This window comes from Cinclus cinclus, chromosome 3, assembly GCF_963662255.1.
Source record: "Cinclus cinclus chromosome 3, bCinCin1.1, whole genome shotgun sequence".
Lineage (NCBI taxonomy): Eukaryota > Metazoa > Chordata > Aves > Passeriformes > Cinclidae > Cinclus > Cinclus cinclus.
The window spans coordinates 63,564,735-63,589,469 of NC_085048.1; the positions used below are offsets into that span (position 1 = coordinate 63,564,735).

At 37.0% G+C, this 24,735-nt stretch overlaps 1 protein-coding gene across 10 annotated transcripts; it reads left to right on the forward strand.

Annotated features, from left to right (window-relative positions):
• Positions 1 to 1,483: 1,483 nt before the first annotated feature.
• Positions 1,484 to 21,132, forward strand: BCLAF1 (BCL2 associated transcription factor 1). Of its 10 annotated transcripts, XM_062490107.1 has the most exons (13): positions 1,484 to 2,048; positions 3,091 to 3,158; positions 5,121 to 5,244; positions 6,104 to 7,009; positions 8,418 to 9,089; positions 9,202 to 9,371; positions 12,023 to 12,128; positions 13,025 to 13,109; positions 13,758 to 13,933; positions 15,055 to 15,235; positions 18,701 to 18,847; positions 20,421 to 20,630; positions 20,772 to 21,132. In XM_062490107.1, exons 3-13 carry the CDS (start codon positions 5,141 to 5,143, stop codon positions 20,775 to 20,777), a joined length of 2,763 nt encoding a protein of 920 aa, XP_062346091.1. In that variant the 5' UTR covers positions 1,484 to 2,048; positions 3,091 to 3,158; positions 5,121 to 5,140; the 3' UTR covers positions 20,778 to 21,132. The 10 variants fall into 10 exon arrangements, 8 of the variants coding, with proteins under 8 accessions (XP_062346091.1, XP_062346093.1, XP_062346095.1 ...); XM_062490109.1 differs by lacking the exon at positions 1,484 to 2,048 and having other exon boundaries at positions 2,745 to 3,158; positions 13,028 to 13,109; XM_062490108.1 differs by lacking the exon at positions 1,484 to 2,048 and having other exon boundaries at positions 2,746 to 3,158; positions 5,127 to 5,244.
• Positions 21,133 to 24,735: the final 3,603 nt, after the last annotated feature.

The window sequence follows — 24,735 nt, forward strand, 5'->3', positions numbered from 1 at the left end:
TGTCACTTACTTCCTTCTTATTGTGTTGCTTGTGGTGGCATAAGCCAAATTCTTTTGTGTATCTTGTTTTTGCTTGATTGCTGCACTTGCTGGCCAAGATTGAAGACACCCAAAGGTCCTGTTGTTTTATTTGTCAAGAAACTTTTCTGAATGTGATTCAATAACTGACAGATGGTGGACTAGCCAATTTTTGGAAAACATCATAGTTTCTGTGTTAAATCTTGGTTGTTTGGTTTTGGTTATTTTGACTTCATATGTGTGTGTTTATTTTGGTGGGCTTTTTGTGGGGTTTTTTTGGTGTTCTGTTTTTTATTTTTAGAGCTGCTTGCAAGCATTATTAAAAAGCTGAAATACCACCAAGTTTGTTGCTTCTGAAGGCTATGCCAGTCTGATTTCAGGGAAGCTTTAGGTCTGTGGTGCTGCCAAAAGAAGCAGTCCTGCCCAGCTGCTGTTTCAATTTCCCTGTGTTGGCCCAAGTGTCTGTGGGCTGTGTAATGAACCATATAAAAAATTAACGTCGTATTGAAAGTGATCCAGTATGTGGGTGCAGAAATACTTAGAATGGCATAGGAGAGATCATCAGGAATGTGAGGAAACAGGAGGAGAGATGGGACTGTTTCTTTAAACTAGCAGAGCCACCTTGTTCTGTGGAGCTGCAGCAGCTTCATTTGTAAAATCCAGATTTTTTTTAACATGGCAGTGAAATAGTTGAGATCCAGGCATCTCCTTTCAGTTATTTAGGGTAGAAAGCAAGGGAAAAAGGATCTTGAGTGGAAAAGAAGCGTGTGGATTAGAGCCCTGGCGTTTCAGGCACAGACTATGTTCCTAACACTTAACAATGCTGGGTGACAGTGATGACACCTTGTGTCACGTTGCTGATGCGCGCCGCCTTTGGCCGAGTGTGGGTCTCTTCTGAGAGAGCAACAAATGGTGCTTAGGACCTCTTTTTCACTGCCCTTACTTGACCTGGTGTAGACACTCCGGCCTGGCCGTGAGCAGGAAGAGGCTGTGGGTGCTTTCATTTGATGCTGTGAGCCAGGATGTTGTAGCTGTGGTGCTCTGAGGAATAGGTACTTTTTCTGTGAAGGTGTGCAGCATGTAGGAGCTGACTGTCACACACAGCTGTTTTCCTGCGTACTCCTGGTACTGCCACAGTTCTTTTCTAAATGAGCTTTAATAAAGGTTAATAAAATTTTAGATTCTTGCATATTATAAGAATATTTACACAGACAAAAAAAAACCCTCAGCTGTGTAGTCTTTTTGCTTCTGTTCCTAAGTAAAGTGTTGCTTGGATAAGTGAGTCTTGTGTGTCAAGCTTCTACTTATTACAATTAAATGGAAACAAAAGCTGCGAATAGTTACATGTTTTTTATTCAGTAGTTAAGGTTTTTTTATTCAATATGCTTTTTTTTTTAAATAGCAAGCAAACAAAACCCCAAAACACATTACATCTGTACTCTTCTTAAAAGACTTAAATGGGAAAAAGGTAGCAGATATGTTTTAGCTGCCAGGGTTGGATGTGGTATAGCTAATGGATTATTTAAAAAAAGGGAAGTGTGGCTGCTTTTCACCTTTGCCAGTTGCTAGAAAATATTTCTAAGACTGCAGACTGACTAAGACTAAGACTGATTACCAAAGTTTGAGTTATGGTAATTTAAGATCTTATCTTCTACTTAAAGATTTGAAAAGTGGGGCAACTATCTTGTTCTATCTCCCTAGGATCTAAAGACTTGTCTAAATTAGGATTTGGGATTTCAGCTAACACCAGTTTAAGTCAGAAATACAGATTATTTAAATATTCATTTAAAATCTCAGCCTGAAATTGAAGTTTGTATTGCTTTTTCTGTACTAGACTTCTGAATGCCTTCGTTACCCTTTACTGGCTAATACCATCTCGCCTTTTGTCTAGACAAAATCTGAAATGGTCCGATACACTACTGTGCTCCTTCAGAGACTCATGCTTGCTGATGATGAGAAGTAAAAACTTAATCTTAATAAAGCATATATTTTGTAGAAATTGGAAATATCTTGGTCACTACTAGTGAATGGTAAGTGGACTTTCGAAAGCAGTGTTTATGAACACAAATGCTACATTTCTTCTTTTAGATGAAGAAAAGACCTATGGTCAAGTGTGGAAGTGTCCTTTAGGAGCAGTCAATGTCTTATGCCTTTGGATTTAATTAATTGAATTGTTGAGCTGCAGAATTTCTGGAGTTCCAGCCTGTCTGTAGTGAACTGGGGTAAAATTCCTGTTTTGTTGGTTGAGTGGAATTGAAAAGTGTGCTTAGTGTTGAGTCAGACTACAAATGTACATAGTCTTAAGGCTTGGAGATAATTAAAAACTGAGGCCAGTGAAAATCTCATACATTTGAGACTGGTTTTGTTATTATCATTATGCTTCCTTTCTCCATAACTGTAAAAGAGCTAGTTCTTGAAGATGTTGGCTCTTTAGGTGAAATCATATATGTATGCATTTTAAACAAGAAGTTGTACTAGAGTAATGCTTGTGTAAATAATACAAGAGAAACCTAAAGATTAAGCTTTCACTGTTGGCCTGAGTTCTTATCCCCATTTTTTTTTCCCAGTAAGATATCTCTAGTGAAGTGCAGAGCTGTGTGCTAGAGCTCAAACTGGTCTAACAGTTTGCCACTGTACTTTTTTCCTCCCTCTTTCTGGCTGCATGCTGTTATTTGCTCCATAATCCAGCTCAGTTTGGCCCTTCATTAAGCCACTTGGATAACCTAGTTAAATGAAAGTGGTTTCTACATATCAAGAGCTGGTCACTGGAGGATCTGAAGGCTGTCAGGGCTGCTGTGAAGGTGAGGATAATCTTACACAGCCCTGTTACCAGGGTTGAGGAAGGAGTGATCACATAATGAGAGGGAGTAGGATTTGCCACTTGGCAGTGGCAGACTCTTGAGCTGCTCCAGTCTTAGTGTGCAGCATCACTGAGCCCAAGAGTAAATTTGCTATTTCTTATGTGTTGTCTTTTCATGAGCAAAAGATTAATGTTTTAACCCATTTAAGCCAAAAGGTGCTGCCTTTTAGCAAATGTTCATGTCTTTGATAGTCTCGCTTTTTGTTCTGTAGGAATCAGTATTGCTGAAAGCACAGAGTTTTGAAATAATTTCTTCATTGACACCAACTAACAGTTTGAGGTAAGTTTAGCTTAATTATTTTTTAAATGTTCTGATAGAACTCAGCTATTGAAAATTAAATCTTCTTTTGCTTTCCTAAATTTTATGCTTGCAGTAAGAAGCCACAGTATATAAAACTGTCTTGTAAAGATCAGCTTTACTTGTCATACATAGAATGCAAATAGTTTAAAGATGAGATTAAGTTATATTATATTGTGCATCTGATGTTTGGTTTGATAATTACTTGTAACAGAAAAAACCCCCACCACGTTTTGTTTTCTGTCACTCTTGGAAAATTGGCATGTCTTAAACAGTTTTAAAGGTCTAAATTTATGTCGCCTGTGAGTATTGATCCTAAGAGATTATAAGATGTTTTCTGTAAGTTTAATTGAATGCAATGAATTAGAAAATATCTTCAGAGTATAGGTTTTGCACATTTGATTTTTTAGTGGAAGAAGCCAATATAAAAGAGCGTTCAACATACTCTTCTTCGCCAAGGTAAATATTTTTTTCTGAGTTACATGGAAGGCTGGTTTAAGTTCAGTTTTTGCTGGGGTAGTTGAGGTAGATGAGGTTACATCTCTCAAGGCCATGCAAACTCTTGTGGGGGAAGTCATATGGGGCAGGAGGAACCAGTTGATAGGAGAAAAGTTGGTCTGCTTTTCCCTTTTGGGTTCTCTTAGATGTGTCTGGAGTCTCTGTATTTTAGTTAACTTTAATTTAAACTCTTAATGTTGTTTTTGTCTTTACATAATTGAAATACCACCCAGGTAATGAGAAAGATTATGTAAGACAGAAAGTGTTTGTTGTGTTGAGCTAGTATTTTTGATTTAGTAATGCTATGCTTTAAAGCCTGTTTGCAATACAAAAGGAAAATGTTTGGTTATTACCATTTCTGTTTTAATTATTATTAAACAATGATAATTGAGCATTCAAAGGCCTGAAAATGTTACTTGATCATAGCTTGTATTCAGGTTGTCTAATGTGATGCTTTCTTTTTTTTTTTTTTTTTTTTTTAAAGCTGGGCAATTTCAAAAGAAAATGGTAATGGGTCAAAGTTTTTATTAATTAAATTGGGGATTTTTAGCCACTGATCCGAAAAGAAAAGGAAAAGGTGTGTATTTTTTATGGTTGGCACTAATTCTAAATATCTATTACAACTTGCGTAAGGAGAAATGATAGTTTATTATGAATTACTTTCTCTTAGTTCTCATTGGTTTATAATCAGTTGTAGTTTTCATAGCTTAATTTGTGCTGTAGGATGTTGAATCTTGTTGCAAGCCATATTGTTTAACTAATCGTTAAAATCTTTAGGTTGGCTGTGCATTTTATGTGTAGGTTAAAAAGCAAAGTTAATCTAAAAAGATGCAGGACGGGCATCTTGAGCAGTGGAAATTTGGATCAGAGTGATGAACTCCAGTACATGTGGTTGAGAGAAATAATACCTGTGGGTCAAACTAACAACTGCTGGACCAAATAACTTCAGGGTTTTTTCTTTGCTCAAGTAAAAGGTGCATTGTAGAGGACTGTGAACTCCTGCTGGAGAAGGAACAGTGCATTGGAAATGCAAGGGAATTACAAACTGCACAGTAGCTAGGATTTTGTTACAATATATTAAGATGTCCAGAGTTATATTATTCTTGCCTTAATTTGCAGAAATGTTTCATTTTCTACTGCCTCCTCTCTTCTACAGGATCTACACGCAATTGAATGTGGAAAAAACCTTTTACTGTTACACATCATGTTTTTAAAGAAAGTGTATGCACAGCAGCAGTGTTAAATTCTTTAAAATGTGATTAAGCTTTTAATTTACTAATAAATATACTTACCTTGTCTCCAAAGCGTTTTTGTTTAAATGCTATACTTCTTTCTAATAGTGTCATTTTAGTAGATGCAAATTTTGTTCATTTGTATCATCTATATGGATGCTAAATGGTTGCTTCCATTTTTTCCCCTCCTCTCGTTGCTTTTCCTTTTGGGAAGGAGTAGATCTACTGGCAAAAATGGGTCGATCTAATTCTAGATCACATTCGTCAAGGTCGAAGTCCAGATCTCAGTCCAGCTCTAGGTCAAGATCCAGATCACATTCAAGAAAAAAGAGATACAGGTAAGTTGATGTCTTACTGTGTGAAAAGGTGATTTGGGATATTAGTTTTTGTCTGGAAAATGTTTTTCACTTGCATGACGCTGTGGCAGAAGTGAGCCTGGGATCCTGTTTAATTTTAGGCAGTAGGTAAACTATGCTTTGGGTGTAATTTCTGTTTAATTTTTTTCTTCTTTTCATGTGTCTCAAGGTAACTTCAGAATGCTGATGGTTCTTCATGATTCTGGCCTGTTTGATTATTCCCTTCCCTGATCTGATGTTTTCTTCATCCATTCTCTTTTCCTGTACTGTTGTTTTTCATTAAGCTTTTTGTATCTGAACTTTTTTTAAATTTAAGGCTTTAGTAGATAAGCTTTGCTGTGTTTCTTCTTCTCAGTTGCCTCCAGTGTTTTCCTCATCTTACTTGTTAATGGACATTACCATACCCCATAAAATAATTGGGTCAATTGAGTGTTTGCTGCCTCAGCTGCTGCCATCCACAAGCTGGCATACTAAACTGGGGGTCATGTCACTCCATGTTCCAGGCTGTGAACTCTGGTGGCTGAGCAACGCAATGCTGTGTTCCACAGTGGTGATGTTCTCTAATAAAATGGCTGGGAAGGCCACTGGGGCTGGTAGTGTCTTAATCATGTGATACCAGGTTTCACAGTCCTTGGCAATATAGATGTGTTAATTATAATTAATATATTACAGAAATAATAAATAGAGATTGCAGAAGTTACTTTAAGGCCAGGAGTCTGCATTCTTTACCATGCTGATTGCATTTTGAGAAATCTAGCTTTTTGCGTCAAGCCACTACTTCCCCCCCCCCCCCCCCCCCCCCAAATTTTCCAGTTGTTAAATGTTTGCTTTTTAATTTTAGTTCTAGGTCTCGGTCAAGGACATATTCCCGATCTCGGAGCAGAGATCGTGTTTATTCTAGAGATTATCGCAGAGATTACAGAAATAATAGAGGAATGAGACGTCCCTATGGTTACAGAGGAAGAGGTAGAGGGTATTATCAAGGAGGAGGTGGTAGATACCATCGTGGAGGTTATAGGCCTGTGTGGAACCGAAGACACTCCAGAAGCCCTAGGCGTGGCCGCTCACGTTCCAGAAGTCCAAAACGAAGGTCCGTGTCTTCCCAGAGGTCCCGGAGCAGGTCTCGTCGATCTTACAGATCCTCCAGGTCCCCAAGGTCTTCTTCATCTCGTTCTTCATCCCCATACAGCAAATCACCTGTCTCTTCCAAAAGACGCGCATCTCTGGAAAAGCAGGCAAAGAAAACTGAAGGGGCTCCCTTGCAAGACAGTCCCTTGAAAAATAAATCGCAAGATGAACAGAAAGATACATTTGAACATGACCCATCAGAGTCTCTTGACGACTTTAACAAATCATCAGCAGCTTCTGGCGACATTTGGCCTGGCCTTTCGGCGTATGATAACAGTCCACGGTCACCCCATAGTCCTTCTATTGCCACCCCACCTAGTCAGAGTTCATCTTGCTCTGATGCCCCTCTGCTTAGCACAGCCCACTCAGCAAAGGACACACCTCAGCATTCCCATTCCATTCAGCATAGTCCTGAGAGATCTGGCTCTGGTTCTCTTGGAAATGGTTCTAGCCGCTATAGTCCTTCTCAGAATAGCCCATTGCATCATATCCCTTCGAGGAGAAGCCCTGCAAAGACAATCCCATCACAGAGTGCCCCCCGTGAGGAGGCTCGAGTGCGGTCGTTTTATCCCGAGGGTGGTGAGCAGGAAACTGCAAAAGGTGGAAAGTTTATGAAAAGGTAAGAGCCAAGTTATAAGCCTACTGTTACCTCTTAAAAAATGTTAGAGTTTCACCAAGATTATCACTATTGCCTTGGAAAAATGCACTGTGGAATGCTAGTAACACTAGTCTGGTTGGAATTGAGCTTGAAAGATACATATGCCTTTTCTTGCTAGGATGCTTCAAGGCCTTGAGTGTTGGCTAGTGGAGATAGGGGCATGTATCTTTGAGGAAGAATTGATTTGTGCTTTTCCTCTATGGTTTATTTTCTTGTACTCAATTTTTTCCTATTAAGAAAAATCTTAATTGGAATAGTGCATCAGACTTGCTGGCTTGATAATGAACTCTGTTCAGGTATTTCAAAATTTTAATGCTTTGTGGAGTTTGAAATGTAAATATTCTGGAAGTCTAAAAATGTTGATGTTGTGCAATAATTTCTTTATGTTGACATAAATAGCATCAATTGCTAATTGTGTGGTGCAATATGAAAGCTTTGATGTCTTGAATTGCCTTACTTATCAAAGAGGGCAGGTGTTGGTATTCTGGGAATATAATGCTGTCAATGTGAAGGAAGTTCCGTGTATATATTCCAGTGAATGTAAAATTATTCAATTTGTTCTTAAAAAGTTTGACATAGTAGTAAAGTTGTAAAAGTCTTACTGACAATAGGCTCTTCTTTCTAATGTGACTGGTGTTTCAGCAGATTTCTTACAAAATGAGTTCAATCTGTGACTATGCTATATAGGCTTGATTGTAGGCGTTTAAATTAATTTGTCTAGTCAGTGATTTATTATGTAAAAAAATACTGCTTAGGAGATCAAAAATAGAACTTCTCTTGGATTAGATGTGTTGAAATATGTATTAGCACCTGTGTGAACATAGCATACAGATAAGGCAGTGGCTGAAATAATTAATTGGTGTGTTTCTGTGTTTAGGAGAGCTGCCTTCTAAAGGTTCCTTGCTTGAACACAATATACTGAATGCACTAAGCCTGTGCCAGATTGTGGAATTATCTTAGTAATGTGCAGGATCTTGAAAAGAATTCACTTTTTTGTGCTACTGCTTGAACTCTTTCAGTAGATGAAGTGCAAAAATGAGTTGTGGTCTGAATTTTCAAACCGTGTGAATTTGATGGAAAAAATTACTAGTGTAAGGGAATGTGAAACTGGGTACTGCTTAGGAAAACAATCAAGTAAATTTCTAGGCATTCTACAGTAAGGCATTATATTCTTCAGATGCCTCCATTAGGGCATGAATGACAGTGAATACAGTGTTAATGGTGTGCCAGGCACTGCATGCTAAAGTTAATTGCTTGGAGGAATGTATTTTCATCTTCTTCTTGGTGTGGAATTGACACGAAAGAGGAATGCAAGTGAACTGGAATGAATGCAATCCAGAGTTACCAGTCTCTTCTTTGCTATCCACAGGTACACAGATGAAGAGTCTAGAGTATACCTGCTTGATAGGGGTAATACCAGGGAGAAGGAGGCCCAGAAGGAGAGAGGATCAGAAAAAGGGAGGACAGAGGGAGAAAGGGAATGGGAGGAACAGGAAACTTTAGATTTTTTCGTTGATAAAGAGACTGGGAAGGAGAAATTTAATGACTCTGAAGGGGAGGACACAGAGGAGACAGAGGATTACAGACAGTTCAGAAAATCTGTCCTGGCAGATCAGGGTAAAAATTTTCCTACTGCATCTCATCGGAATGCTGAGGAGGAAGGAACCAAATACAAATCTAAAATACCAATCAAGGGCAATAGAGAGAACGATGGATTTAGAGATGAGAAAAGTTATAAGCTTAAAGAGACTGGCTATGTAGTGGAAAGGCCTAGTGCAACAAAAGATAAGCACAAGGAAGAAGACAAGAGTTCTGAGAGACTAATGATGAAGAAAGAAACTCAGTCACCTGAGCAGGTAAAGTCTGAAAAGCTCAAAGAACTCTTTGATTACAGTCCTCCTCTACACAAGAATCTGGATGCGAGAGAAAAATCCACCTTCAGAGAGGAGAGCCCACTTAGGATCAAAATGATAGCCAGTGACTCCCATCGTCCTGAAGTTAAACTCAAAATGGCACCAGTACCTCTTGATGATTCCAATAGGTAAATTATTCCACTTAACAGTGTGGTTCTCCACCCGCTTGCAGTGTTGTTCATATTTATTTAAACTAGTGGTTTCTTTTTGTGTGTCTCTTTTGTTGTTGATGCATTTTAGACCTGCTTCCTTGACTAAAGACAGGCTGCTTGCTAGCACACTTGTCCATTCCGTCAAGAAGGAGCAAGAGTTCCGATCCATCTTTGACCACATTAAGTTGCCACAGGCCAGCAAAAGCACATCAGAGTCATTTATTCAGCACATTGTGTCCTTGGTTCACCATGTCAAAGGTATGCATTTAGTGTATTGTACCAGATATGTGTCTGGCAAGTTCATTTAAATCTGTTTGCTGTTTCTAGTCCAGGGAGATTTCTGGCCTCTTCTAATGTTGTGATTTAACCATACTTTCTTCCTGTTGAGGTATACATGAAAATAATTAGAAAAATAATAGCCACAGAAACTAGGACAAAAAAACCACAAGCAATGTAGAGTATAATAGCTTGTATTCTGTGTTTCTGGATAAATTTCTGAGCCTAAGTAGCATAAAAAGTTTGAATTTCTGCAGTGTAGTTCAAACATACCACACTGGTCAGTTTTGGTAATTTTATTTTATTGAGTCTTAACATACACTTTTATATTAAATGCTGCAGTGTGGGTTGACAGATGTTTTTGGACTGTAAATAAAATGGCATTAGTTTTAGAACACCTCAGAGGTAATTTCCACATTCTTATTAGAAGGTTTTTTTTTTTCTCAGCAAGATTTAAGAAAAATTGTATTTTAAATGGTAGTAAAGTTCATGGTGATAATGTTTTACTCCTATATGACAGTATTTTCAGGAATTTCACTTACACAAACTTGGCACTGGCTAAATAAACCTCTAGTAAATGAGTGTACACTCGTTGTTTTCTGATATAACAGTAGTGGCTACTTTCTGTAAATACCAAAAATCCTCAACAAACCAAGCACAACCCAAGTCCTCCCCCAAAACCACTGAAATCCAAACCTGAACCATCAAAGTAGATATACTTCACTTAGGTAGTATATCCTTGGAAGTATTTTGGTGGGAAAATAATTCCTAAAATCTCTTGGGGATGTCTGGAGTGTTCTTTAAATGCCTTTTTTCTATAGCAGTTGCTTTATTTCACTGGACTGTTGTCTCGTTGTTGTGTTAAATCTAACTGAGATAACACAAAGCTGGTGGAAGTAATTTTCCCATATCATCACAGTAAAGGGAAAAGTGGAAATGTGTAACTAGGTAGCAGTTTCAATGAACCTGCCTGTATGTGTTGTTTTTAAGATGCATTAGCTTCTAAAATTGCTGAGATTTGTGTGCTAGAAACATATGTTGAAGTTCAGTTAAAAATCTTAATTTTGTTGACATAATTCAGATTACCAAGGCCAAATTATTTCCTTCATATTGAATTACTTACAAAGTAATAGTCAACAGTAATGGACTATGATGATGTATTAGTTAGAAAAATTATTGGGATACCTGTTTAGTGTATAATGATTTTTTGTGAACGTATCTGTTGATATGTAAAGAAATGTAAGACTCAATCCAGTGAGAGCATCTGTAAATTTTTGCTTATATGGTACATATATACATGTAGGTGAAAATAATACTGGTGGAACTCTCACATGTCAATCACAGAATAGACTTTTTCTGTAAATTTTTGTATGTTGAATATCTGATAATTTAATAGCCTGTCTGGTCAGGTTACTAGGATATGTACTGTTATGGTTTTTTTGAAAGCAGAACATCTCTTTAAGTTTCAGATTTACTGTGGTCTGTAATCAGAATTTTTGTAACTTTTTTGACAAACTGAAGTTGTGTTCATTATTGGTGTGATGCGACCAGTCTGAACAGCTCTTTATTAATGTAGAGCTGAAAATGCCCAGTGATGTTTTCTTTTTCATTGTAACTAGGTCCTGGAATGTGTTTTGAAATGGCAAAATCCATGTTTCAAAAGTAAAATAGCTGTTGAAAGATACAGATGCCAAACAGGCAAAGTTGAACCTTCTGTCTTCCTGGCAAAAATGGCATAAAAACAGAATTGCTAGCTCAAATTCCTGTGTTTGATGGAATTATGATTGAGGCACTACCCTTGTAGTGGCCGTTTCAAGTTTTAATGGTTGGTTATGAGACAAATTCTGGATGCCGGGCGGTAAGTTGATACAGATGTATGTTGACCTGTTAAGCAGATAGCTTGCTTCATATGTAACATTTCATAGCTCATGACTTTATGTATTTCTATATTACATTTAAACACATTTGTTGAGCTGGTTTAAAAACTGAGTTTTGCTGTGGCTAATTTAACTGTCTTGGAAGGAAGGAGAAAACTTGTCAGAGAAGTTGTCAAGTTTGCCAAGATGCCAGATGCTTAAATGAATTTATTTATGCCTAGGTGTGTTAATTGTATTGTTTATCATCACCCAATCAAGAAATTGTATTCCTTTAAGAAAAGACTTGTTAGGTCATTAATGTAATTACTGAAGCATACAGTACTTCAATGTTTTCACTAATTCTTATTTTAAGTTAAAGATGAGATGAATGGTTAAGTGTACTTGCTGCAAGTATTCATGACACAAAAGTAATTTCACTTTCTCTTGTGGGCAAAGTATAAAATAATAGTTTACGAAATTGTTCTTTATCCTTAGAGGGAAATGTCACTGAAAATGGGCAAGTGCAGTCAGTAAATGAAGCTTGAATTAGATGTGATACAGTCATGGCATAGTAGACTTGCAGTGATGCTGTACGCTGCTATTTTGTTTGGGTTACAGTGTGTAAAAATAGGGAAAATGCCACATTTGCTTGCCCTGATAAATTTTTTGAAAGCACTGTGGGTTTTGCCTGCTACTTGCCTTTCTGTCTGGAGTAAAATATGTGTCAGTTGAATTAAACTAATGAAACAGTATTTTATTTTCTATTGTAACCAACAGAGCAATACTTCAAGTCGGCTGGAATGACACTAAATGAGAGGTTCACTGCTTATCAAAAAGCAACTGAAGAACACTGTACCCGACAAAAGAGCCCAGAAATACATAGGTATATGTTAACTGCATATACAGATGCTTTGTGTTTCAAGTAATGTATTCTAATGTTTCTTTTGAGAACCCAAAATACTTTTTCTAATGATGAGGTAATTTGTATAATTACAAAATGTGGAAAAAGAAAATCTTCTGTAAAAGAGAACTCATCTGATTCAGGTCTGGCTTCATCTGTGGTTTTGTGACAGATGTCTTCTCTACCTCTGTATCTCATTTGGGATATATTTACTTTTCTCACATGCAGTGCTCAAATATTGAGGGGCATATGTCTTGAAGATGAAAGGAAGCCCTGTACATGCATCTTTCTTCTTCAGTGTGAAATGTTCCATCTCATACTACTTTAGTTTTTGTGTGTGTTAATTTACAGCAGTTTTTTGAAAAATCTGAGAATCTAAAAGGTAAGAAGGTAGGCATGCAGATGTAGTGTCTGATCATGTGCTCTACTTTTATGATGCAGTGTACTATATTTGTGTTGCATGTGAGGATACAGTATCTAACTTCACAATTTTTCTTGTTAAGAATTTTAGACTTTACAGCCCACTTGTCATAGTGCTGATGGTTTCTTGGAGGGGGTGGGCTTTCAACTGGCTACATATACTGGTCCTTTTGAAATAAATCATTAAACATTTTTTGTCTTCCAAGCTATACTTAAAATATTAGACATCAGTCTGCCTGTTTTCTGTATTTTTGTTTTTAGCATACTTCACACAGAACAGAACTATGATTTTTCATTTTTAGTCTGCTTCTGTGTTCTGATGGTGAGGTTTAATAATGCAAAAAGTTTATTCTGCTGCAAAAATGTCTTGTTTGTCAGTTTTCTGTTAAGTGAAATGTCTGAGGGTGTTAACAGTCCTGTACATGTATGGCAAAACACTGCTTTTATTTTACATTTAGGAGGATTGACATCTCTCCAAGTACCCTGAGGAAGCATACCCGTTTAACAGGTGAAGAGAGAGTCTTTAAGGAAGAAAGTCAAAAAGTAGGTTCTAAGTAAATGTTCTGTCTGTGCTTCTAAACTTAATAAACTTAGTCTCATTTTAAATCTCAACTTAATCTCTGGTTTTCTGTGTATTCATTGTACCTAGAGTACTTGGCATTTAGAATTTCTTTTCCTTTGAGTAAAACACGTTATAAAGAAGCTGGTTAATGTAGCGTGATTTTGCTATATTAATGGTGTGGTCAAGTCTTCTGCCCTGCTTCCTTCCTTCTTGCATGTTGCTTGACCACTGAGCTGCCCAAGGACAAAGAATAGGCTTGGGGGCAGAGGGAAAAGTACCAAGATGGTCAGTGAGTAGTGTGGTTGAACTGCAAAGGTGCATGTGCTCTGTTTAAAAACAATTCACCAGAAGAAATGAATACTTAATTATCTCCTCAAATCATGTATTGTGGTCTGTATCATGACACCAATTAGTTTGATGGGAATGCTTGTTTGAAATTGAATTTTTTAGCTGTTCTTTTTTTAGATGTAGCCATTGCATGTAAGGGGCAAGGTCAATTTGTGTGCTGAAGTTTGTTGAAAAATAGGTAAATTCTGTTTATTTTAATTGATGCACAGTTTGCCTTTTCACTGAGATTCTTTTGTTGTTTTATTTCAATATTTTGTTGCAAAATATGTATTTGTTTACAGGGAGATAAAAAATTAAGGTGTGATTCTGCTGATCTTCGGCATGACATTGACCGACGTAGAAAAGAACGAAGTAAAGAGCGAGGAGACTCAAAGGGTTCCAGGGAATCCAGTGGGTCAAGAAAGCAGGAGAAAACTCCAAAAGATTACAAGGATTACAAATCTTACAAAGATGACAGGTAAATATTTGAAGTCCCTATAGAGGATTTTAGCTTCTAATTAGCCTTTTATAATTGTAAGCTTAATTGCTTTCAATTTTCAATGTATAATGGAACATTTAATTTTAAACAATTAAAATTATTTGTTTTACAGCAAATATGTATTATCTGTCTTTTACACGGCTTATGGTGGATGAGGACAAAAACTTTGGAATAGCAAGCTAACACTGAAAAAAAAAATGACAAATTAATCTGTCCTATTATCCAGGCTACATCAGGAGGTTGGACTTCAATGCAGTACATTTCTATAAACAGTTTGTGTAAGAACTTTGGTTCGTTATGCTTGATTCCGCACTTTTTCAACTCATAACACCCAGAGTATGAGAATTTTACTGATACTTAGGTTTTAACATGGGTGAGAAGGGGAATTTTTAAATTCTTGTCTAAGCCAGTGGGCTGTTTTAAGAAAAAAATGTTAACATATCTCAGTGGATACTGTGTAGAAGTGGTAAGAGTTACTTCAGGTATGACCTCTCTTTGAATAGAATGCTTAAATCTTGTAAATTGGGTCAAGTTAATACCACTATGGGGCTATTAAAAGTTTTGCTGTAGGAATTTTTTCCCTGCTTTGTACTGTATATAAAGTGAATTTTTACTTACACTTCCTGTTTCCCATTTACTTTGACTTTGGTATCCACATTGTCTTCCACTGGCTAATTTCCCTACAGCCATTTATGTAGGGAAGCCCATACCATACCTCTCAACAGTGTGCAAACTGAACTGTGACAAGTTAATTGGGGTTTTTTTCCCTTAAACTCCTGTTTTTCTGCCTCAGAAGAAAGACAGATCTTAAAAGTAACAGCATCTCTTCATGGCATCAAAATCTAGAAAAGTTGTATTTTGCAGTTTGCAGACTGCTGCTTTCCAACTCACCAGCAGTAATATGCATTTAGTGCACTTAAATGTGTCAGAGGAGGCTGGAAAGTGGAAATATACTTCACCTTAATATCTCAAATATGTGTGACTTTATAACCAGAAGGGGGTTAGTTTTTCATAAAATATAGAGACCCGGTTTAGTATAGCATGTTACAGACTATCTAGTACGTTTAAAATAGCACATAGTATATTTTTTTATTTTTCAGTAAACAAAAGAGAGACCAAGACCGTGCTCGGTCCTCCCCATCTTCCTCCCCATCTTCTTCCTCATCCAGTTCTCGAGAAGAAAAGGATTGCAAGAAAGAAAGAGATGAAGAATTCAAAACCCACCATGAGCAGAAAGAATACTCTGGTTTTGCAGGAGTCAACAGGCCAAGAGGCACCTTTGTAAGTTTTTCTCCTATTCTTCCCCCAAATTATGAACACTTCACTAATGGTAATAGTGTAACAAAGAAAATGAGGAAGTGTTGTAGTGATTCATGGTAAGCCAGACTTGAGGTCTTTATGTGATATACTGAACCTGAAATATTGAGTCTCTTTATTTCCCCAGCACCCCTCAGTAGCAATTGTGATATGTAAATATGCATTAGCATGACATTAGAGATCCTAGCATAAGGATTTGGGGTACAGGATTTCTTGATTATTTCTTGCTCTTCTGTAATAATGCTGTTTCCTAACAGGATCTGAAAACTCAGTGTTCTGTAAATTTTAAATCTTGGGTCCTGATACCTCTTAGCTCCCTGCAGCTTCTGCTTTTCCCTCTCACGTTGGGTTTGGTTTTCCCCTCCTTTGTGTGTAATGCCTGCAACTTTTTAAATAGAGAATGGTACATAATTAAAAATATATGTTAACCTTGAAACGGCTGTATTGAGGAGATGGTATGCTTGTTATTTTTGTGTTTCTTTGGCTTTGACTAGACACTGAGCATGAAAGCTCACTGATCTACCTCTGGAATGTATTTAAGCATTGTGATTTGGAAAGTGGCATATTGACCACTGTAGTCTTCAGAAAAATCTTAAACTTTCAGATTCCACATTAATGTAATTATTGATGTATAATTGGGAAACATATAAGCATTTGGAAAAATTACGAATCAATAAAGGAGGCCTTGAAAAAGATAAGGAGCACTTTAAAACAATATACAACCCAAACAAAAAAAAAAAGTCCACCGAAACAACTCACAGATGGACACCAAACACCCACCCCTCAACAACACGGCAAAATAGACCTCCAAACCACAGCTAAACACACAAAAAATTCAACTTCCTTGTAGGTTGGGAAAAACTGTTTTGCTTAATAAGAGTAATTTCATACTTTAACAATAATTCCTTAATGTAGCCTGTATAAATGTTTAGCCAGTCAAAAAAATATTTTGAACTACACATAAGCGTAGTGTGCATGTGGCATGTGCCAGCACTTGAGGCTTGAATCTTCCATCTAAAAAACTGTAGCCACCTAGAGGAAAATTCCAAGTTCTGAATTTCTAACATTAAAAGTGCATCATTTCCTCCTTTCTTCTTACTTTTTTATATAGTTATGCTTTGGAATATGTGGCATAAGTATATAAATTCATGGATGGTGTAGGCATCAAATATGACTATCAGTACAATTTCTAGCTATGTAAAATAATGGCATAAACAAAACAGAAGTTAAACAAAAGAGAGCTTAAGATTCCATCTCCTTTCAAGGAGATTTAGTGGGAGAAAACTTGCAATTCATTGAAGCCTTCCTGCTTTATAAAACCAGATTATATGTATTGTGAAAGAGGTGCTACATTACATGCAGTTGAGGTAGATGAGAGCTGGAAAGTTAATAGATTTCTACTAATTTAATTGCTAGTGACTGCCAATTCGGTCTATGCAGTGATAACAGGTTAATGTTGCCTAACTATACATGGTCACACACAAGCTTTTGGAACAAAGTGTCTGAGCAGGTGAATCTAAATAGGCCAACTGCTGACTCAGATCTCCCCGTTAGGGATACATCTTGGATGGTATTGAAAAACACAGACCAGGTAGTGTAGGAATGTGTTTGTAAATACAGACTAATAGTGGCTGCATTCCAGTGAATACTGTTTTGCTTTTTGAATAAAAAAAATGCTTTGGTTTTGAATCCTTCTCCTAATAGGAAGCCTTGGAGAATGTAACGTCTCCCCTATCCAGCAAGCTCATGTTAAATCAGCAGTGGTTTTTCACTGACCTTGGCTGGTACATGATTCCGTTGGATTCTAGGCTTCCCATACATAAGCATCATGAATAGTTTTGAAGTGTGAGCACAGAAAAAAGAATAAGTAGAATTTTTCAATGCTAATGTCATTTGTATCCATATCTGAAAGAATTCTGTGTAGCAGCTCTGTTTAAAGTGAGTTTTATATAGAAAATATACTCCTGTCTTTTTTGTGGCAGTCTTTCTAATAAGCAAGCCCATAAAGATAACACCATAGTAGATTTAATGTCCTGTAGTTCTTTACCTGAAAGATGATTTGGTAGGGGGAAGTATTAATAAAGTTTTTCCTGAAGGGAATCTGATCACAGGTCTGAATACCAGGAGATGCTGATACCTTTTTTTTTTCCTCTCTTTTAAGCCCGTTATAATTCTGTGTGACCCTCACCCCCACCCCCCGTTTTTGCTTTTGTGCCCTAATTTTGTGAAGATGTTGGAAATAAAAGAAGCATGTCTTATTTCCTCCCTTGTACAGTTAATATTTTCCTTTCCAAATGACTCTCCAAACAATTTTTTGGTTTTTTTTTTTCCTCCAGAGTATTGGGTAGGTCTTATGAGCCTTCTGTAGATTGTTACAGTCCATTTGACTTCAGAGTAATTTTAAATCTGTCCAGCATAAATTCTGCATTAGGAGTTTGGAGCTCTGTGGAACTAAGTATGCATAATACTGATCTTTTGAGTTCATTAATTAAATACATTTTTGATCTGTGTTTATGAAACATGCTTATTTTTAACAAATAAATTAGCTTCCAGTCATGTGTTTCACTGTTACTCTGAAGATGCAGTTCTGTGTTTTAAGTAGTTTGTGGAAATTGCTAAAAGCTGCAGTTACTACAGAATACAGTCTTATCTTCCCAAACTAACCTTTCTTCTCCCCTTGGGTGAAGGATATAAACTCATTTAATGTTTTTTACAAGCTAAGTATTTACATGCTGAGATAACTGCATACATTACTACTTAGTGTATTCTCAGTGAAGGGTGGTTTTGGTGTGAGACTTTCTAGCCTAGCATTTTAAAACCCCAGTTTAATTTTAAAGAATATTTAAAACCCACATTCTGTACAATACATACTATTGACTTTTTTCTGAGTAAAGAATTTACTCATTTGAAACGTAATTTGGCCTAAGGTGCATTCTTGAATCTCAGTTAAAAATGCTTGAGTAACACACAGTGGATATACTTCTTTGAAAACTGCACTGTTAGTGTGTATTTCAGAATCACCTTCTCATAAATGATTAAATTGGCTCCATAAATATCTTTCTGTTCCTCCTGACAGTTTTGTCCCTGTTTCAGTCTAGTTTTCCTCCTGTTTTTTTGTCTGTGAACAGCTTTAGAAGCTTCTTGTGACCTTTTGTTCCAACACAGTGGTTTACTAGCAGTCAAATTTCTTTTCAGTGGTTGTGGGTGAACTTAAGCCAAGAACTCAAATGTGTTTCAATTAAGTTTAATAGAATCATTATTTCAAAATGAATGCTTGAATATATTACTTAAGGTAGTACGTGACTTTGAAAATGGTTTTTCCACTTGCAGATACTGTAATTAAGCACAGAAAATATTTTCAGTAATAGAGAACTTGAACTCTACTTTGTGGTGTTATGTAAATGGTTAAATGACGTCTTGGTTAATCAGTTTCGAATTAGGGGCAGAGGAAGAGCCAGAGGAGTCTTTGCTGGAACAAATACTGGTCCCAGCAACTCAAATACTACTTTTCAGAAGAGACCGAAGGAAGAGGAATGGGATCCTGAATATACCCCAAAAAGCAAGAAATACTTCTTGGTGGGTGTGGAGAACTCGATGTCTTATGCATGCTTTTGTTTTTTCAAACTTTCTACAAGTGTAGAAGTAGCATGCATGTATGGACAAGGACTAGAGTTAACTGTGAGAGTGTCAGGGTGGCTGTAGTGGTTGGTTCTGCTTATCTTTTGTCTTTCTGCAGCAGGCTGGCAATAACTGAGGCCTAACATGGAATTGATCTCCAAAACTTTTATCAGGGAGTGGGGAAGAAGGCAGGTTCAGACAAAACTTATTAAAGTCCAACTTTAAGCCAAAAACGCCTGTGCAGTGTTTTCCTGGATTTACATCTGTATGACATTTGAGATTTTTCTTAGATTGGTCTGGAAGTCTACAGAAGTGAAAGATCAGGAAAAGCTGACAATACTTGTGCATGTACATAGGCAGACTCTGTTAGGAGCTGTTTTCTGCTCTGAGTAGTGTGATAGTCATAAGAAAATCACCAGAGTTTTGATGCCTTTTTCCCATCTGGATTATGAAAGGAGGACCCTTGATGTAACAACTCTTCAAGTAGTGCAGTGCACTGAATGTGTGGCCTCTGCTCCAGTTATTTCCATAATAATACAAACTTTGAAGGATATTGTTTCATAATTGAAAAATTATCAGTAATGAAGATGAGACCTTCTCCTGTAGCATTATAGCTTGTCGCAAATATGTTGACAGGTAACTAGGAAATAATGCAGTCACAATTTAGGTATTTCTTTAAGGAGTTCTGTCTTCCTAGACATACCTAAACTTCTGATCTGTAAACAGAGATGTGATAATCTGTTAATGATAATAGAACAATCAATTGCAGCTATTAAACTTGAATTTCAAAAAATATTTTAAATTAAATAAGACACCCTTCAGCTACTTCTGTGTAATTAAACTGCATTATATGGGTGTGATACATGCTTAATAGTTCAGACTTCTTTCCAAATCACAAGTTAAAAAACACGTTGAAGCAAGTGTACCTCACCGTTCTAAATATAAACTCTTTTTATATTAAATAATGGTTTGTAGATTTAATGCAGTGTGTGAAATGATTGTGAAAACATACAAAACTATGTAAGGCTGTATTTGGTAGCAAGGAAGCAAACCAAAGGCTTATTAACCAGAAAAACTCAGCTATTGTTTGGTAATACTAGATTCAAAGAGTTTGAACTCAATTTGCCCCACCTGCACAACGTAGGGCAAGTTTTCTGAAAATTGCCTTCAGTTAACGGTTCTTATTATGTATAAAGAACTCCCTCTGTGCTAAAGTTACCTAGCACTTTCTTAGAGCTTCTTCTAAAGTAACAATTTCTCCCCCTCAAAACTAGTAATTCTTAATTCTGAGTGTAAATTAAAGACAAGTGATTTGTTACTAATATTAGAGTTGACCCACAGTGAATAAGGGCTCTTCAGACAATTCTGCTGTGGTTTTAGTTACAGCATTACACCTTTTAAGAATAAGTATGATCTGAAAAGAACTTCTTAACAGTTACTTTGTTTTATAAATTTGCTACAGCAGAGTACTAACATTATGTGGTACATTTAAGAAGTATCTAACCTTACTCTTTTTCTGGTGTTACTGCAGCATGATGACAGAGATGATGGTGTGGATTATTGGGCCAAAAGAGGAAGAGGTCGTGGTACTTTCCAGCGTGGCAGAGGGCGTTTTAACTTCAAAAAGTCAGGTAGCAGTCCAAAGTGGACACATGACAAATACCAAGGGGATGGGATTGTGGAAGATGAGGAAGAAACAATTGAGAATAATGAAGAAAAGGACAGACGCAAAGAGGAAAAGGTAAATCGTTCAGTTAATTGAAGATTAGACAGTTCATTTTGCACTATGGAAAGTAATTAGATGCATGTACAGATCACTTTAAAGGTTTTGGAGTTTGATTATTAACACATTACAACAAGACTGTTTTCTTTCTTTCCACAGGAATAACCCAGAAGAAAGTTGTAGCTGAAAGAGCAGCTCTTGCACCACCCACACAACATTTTTAATATGTTTTTTGTTGTCAAATGAATGTAAGCATTTTACTTAAATTTTACTGTTGGAAAGTAGCTTAGAGAGATTGTTTTTGTTTTAAGACTTTAGAAAAAAATCATGATATAGTAAACTATGTTAATGATCATACAGGTAGAAAGTAAAATATTTGTAACAACTTTTAAGAAATTTTACTGTTTGTTATATGCAGTGTAATTCTGCTTTGTCCAAATATATGGTCAAGTTCAACTCTAAAGGTTTTGATTCTCCCCTATGTCTGTGTTTTATTCTGAAGTAAACTTACAGCTCTGCACACCTGAAATCTTGGAGCAGCATTTTTTATAAACTGTTCACTACTTCTCCATTGCCTTTTTATAAGGATTGTATTTAAGGGTAGTTACCCAGTCACGCTATAAGTACACATAGTTGTTCAAAATGGTGATTGTATGTTAATTCATGAGAATCACGTTTACATAGTGATAAACCTGGGTTCTTACTCCACCCTGCAGGGGGTGCAGCAAGAATTTTACTTCAGCAGTGAAATCGTCACTCTTAATTAGTATCCTAAGAATCACATATGCATATACATACTACAGTGAGTTTCAAGTGTATTCTCTGATAGCTTAGTCATCAGCAGAACATTTAAGTTAAATTGGTGGCATTATCAATCTAGCTTCTTTTCTAGCAGTTTCTTTTTACAGTTTGTTAGAATTGCCTTGTTAATTTCTTTATGTGGGCTTGCCTCTCTGGGTATTTAATCTGGCAAGAGTGAGTCGGTCACACGTACAGCAATTAACAGAGTAGGGCAGGAGCAGGTGGGAGAAGAGAAACAAAACAAAACCTGCATAAAATTCCTGAAAAAATAAAGCAAGATATGTTAAAAACTGAATTGGTAAAGATAATGTATATATGCCAGAAGTATGAAAAATTAGTCTTACTTTCTTCAGCACTGATTTCTAATAATTACGCTGCAAGAATTTTTGTAGCCAAAGTGCAGATGTTAAGGGGTTTTTGTAGTTTTTTGTTTGGTTGGTTTTTGGTTTTGTTTTGTTTGTTGTAACAAAAATAACAAACATTCAAGCTTAATTTTAGTGGTAGGTGTACACACTTAACCTCTATAATGTTAAGGATGACAGTAACCTACTTGAATTACCAGAAAAAGGACATTCTAATACAAGAAGATTACTTTGTTTCTCTTTGTAAAAATGCTGTAGATAAACTAAATCTTAATGTTATGTGGAGTTAAAAGTTTCGTTGCTCTTATTCACCCCTTTGAATGGCATAATATCTTTAAAAGCAGGGGGAAAATAGAAAAAGCTTTGATAGAGGTGTTTGTATTAAATACCTATATAATGTATAACCTCTTATTTGCTTTACTGTTAGGGAGTAGTCCTAACATGTCCCCTATCCAAATTAAACACTAGAAGGCAGGAAAACAAAATGATCCACACTGTAGCTGAAGAAACTATATTTTAAGTTATACTAGTTTGCCAGCAGCTGTATAAAAAGGGAAATTGGAATAATACTTGCCTCCCAGTATTAGTTAGTTAATAGAGAGTCATTCCTTCTTTATGTTTTCAAACATTTAGGCCAGCTGAACTGTTGTTGCACTGTACATGTAAAAGCAAATCTTGGGTCTTTTAATAGCTGTTTGAAATGATAAACTGAGTATTCTTTCAGTACGACTTCTCAGCAAAACTCAGACTTTGTGTATATTAAAGTAGAATAAGCAAAAAAAGGGAGCAAAGCAAAAAATTGGTATCAGGGCCAAAGTCTGTCCTAATGAAGTAAAATTAAACATCAGTCTGAAACTGAACAGGATCAAGATATGCTTGAGAACAGGTAATTTTTATAATTTATGTCAAGTTGAAAGTGGATTGTTAGGGTCTGTGAGTCATAAAGCAGTACAGCTCCTGCAAAATGAGGCAAGATGTACTTCAGCTGAATGTCCAAGGAGATCCGGTAGAGATTGCTTTGGTAATGGCATTTGATCCTACAAACCTGTCTGGAGGTTAGAGCATAAAAATCCATTTTTTGCAGTCCCTAATTTTGTCGTAGTCTATCAGAAATGTAATTTGATTACAGAACACATGGTGACAGCCACTAACATTTCTTTAAACAAATTAATTCAAATTAAGAGAATCTAGTCAAAGATGTAAGTTTGCAATCTGTCTCTGTGAGAGGTTTGTAAGAAACAAAGTGAGTGGAGATGACTTTTTTTAATCCAAATCTAGTGCTTCAGCACTTATTAGTTTTTCAACATGAACAGTGAATTTTCACTGTGCTAAGAAAAAGCATTTTTTGAGGTTTTCACTTGATGTTACTAAGGTAGCTGCATGACCCGTGAATGGAATTTCAGTGCATTTTACATTTCTCTTGTTGAAAGGTAAAGACCATAATTGGTATGGGGAAGAATGTGTAGACATTAAGCTGGTATAAAATGTTGAACTACCTTTTGAATTCAGTTACTCATTCTGACTGCTCTTCAGCAATGAAGCACTTTATAAGGACACCATGCAAAGATGAAGTGGATTCACAACGCTTGAAGTTATCCCTGGAGTTGAGATAAAATCAGGCATACATTTTACCAGGCCAAAAGAAAAGGCCACCACCCATCCTGGAATCCAGTAGCTGTTCTGTTAGTACAGTGTGCATTTAATTTCTTGGTTTGGAATTAAATCTCATATCCTCTTCCCTCCCAGGAACAATCAACATTACTGTAACAGTGGGCAGCTACATAAGAGTAAAGCTTTCCTGCATTTGTTTTGCTAGCGTTTTAAAGGAGAGCTGTCCTTGAGCTTTGGCTCAGGTCCAGAGCATTATGTCACTTCTTGTTCTTGAAAGCTGGCCACAAGGTGCTTTTGTTCAGAAGATCCTGCGGGTCCCTTCTGTACTGTTGAGAGCTGTACAACCTGCTGACTTGAAGTGTTTCTGTACCAGTTCCCAACTGCACCTCTCATTCAGTACAGCTGGTGACTGGTGCTGCAGTGAAACTAAATTGCCTCGGTTTTGCTGGTGCTTGTGAGGCCCTGCCTTTTTTCCTGGCTTTCTGGTAGAGCTACCTGTTGTTCCCATTCTGTTAATGCTTCCCCTTTAGTAAGGTTTTGGAGGAGTAGGGGAGAAGTACTTTTCTTTTTTAAGGCAAGTATTGTAGCAGTTTTTCAAAACATCCATTAAAACGTTCTGCCCTTTCTCTCCTCAAGCTTAAACTTTCTGTTTACTACAGAATGTGTTACTACAGTGTGTGTTACCAGTTCTGCTCCTCCAAGGTATCTTAGATAATTGATCCACTTGATAGGTCATGGCTAACAGTAACCAGCAATGCTGCCGTAGGAGCTCCAGTACTGACTACAGGAACACCAAAGGAGGTGCACACAATGAAGGAAGGTGATCTCCAAACACCAACTGCATAGCTGGAGGAAAAAGATATTTCTTCTCCTAGCAGAAGAAGCTTGAAGCTTTCAGATTTTGAGGGAAAACAGTAGAAATCTTCCATATAAAGATAAAAGTAGTGCAAGATAAAGAGCAAGCGCAGAATTTCCAAGCCAGGCTTTGAAGTGAAATCAGTGTAGTTAGGTATTACCGGGCAGTTGTTGGGTTGAGGATACTTTGTGCATTTGTTCTTGGTGTGTGAATGAAGTAGTTGCATCGAAGACCTAAAGCATCTCAGTTTAGTTCCTTGCCATTAGTTCAGTGAGTTAAGAGACCTTGGTTCATTTCTTCTGTTGGTGCGTACTGTGTTCTGCCTTCGCAAAGGCAGAAGCCACGTTTTCTTGTGAGTATACGACCCCTTGGTCAGTCAGGCGTACGAGGTAGCCGCGGTGCGCTGTAGCCCCCGCGCCATCCGCATTCCCGGGAGCTTTCTGGGAAGAGGAGCAGGCCCGGGCAGCGCGGCGTTCAAACCGTTCCCTCCCGA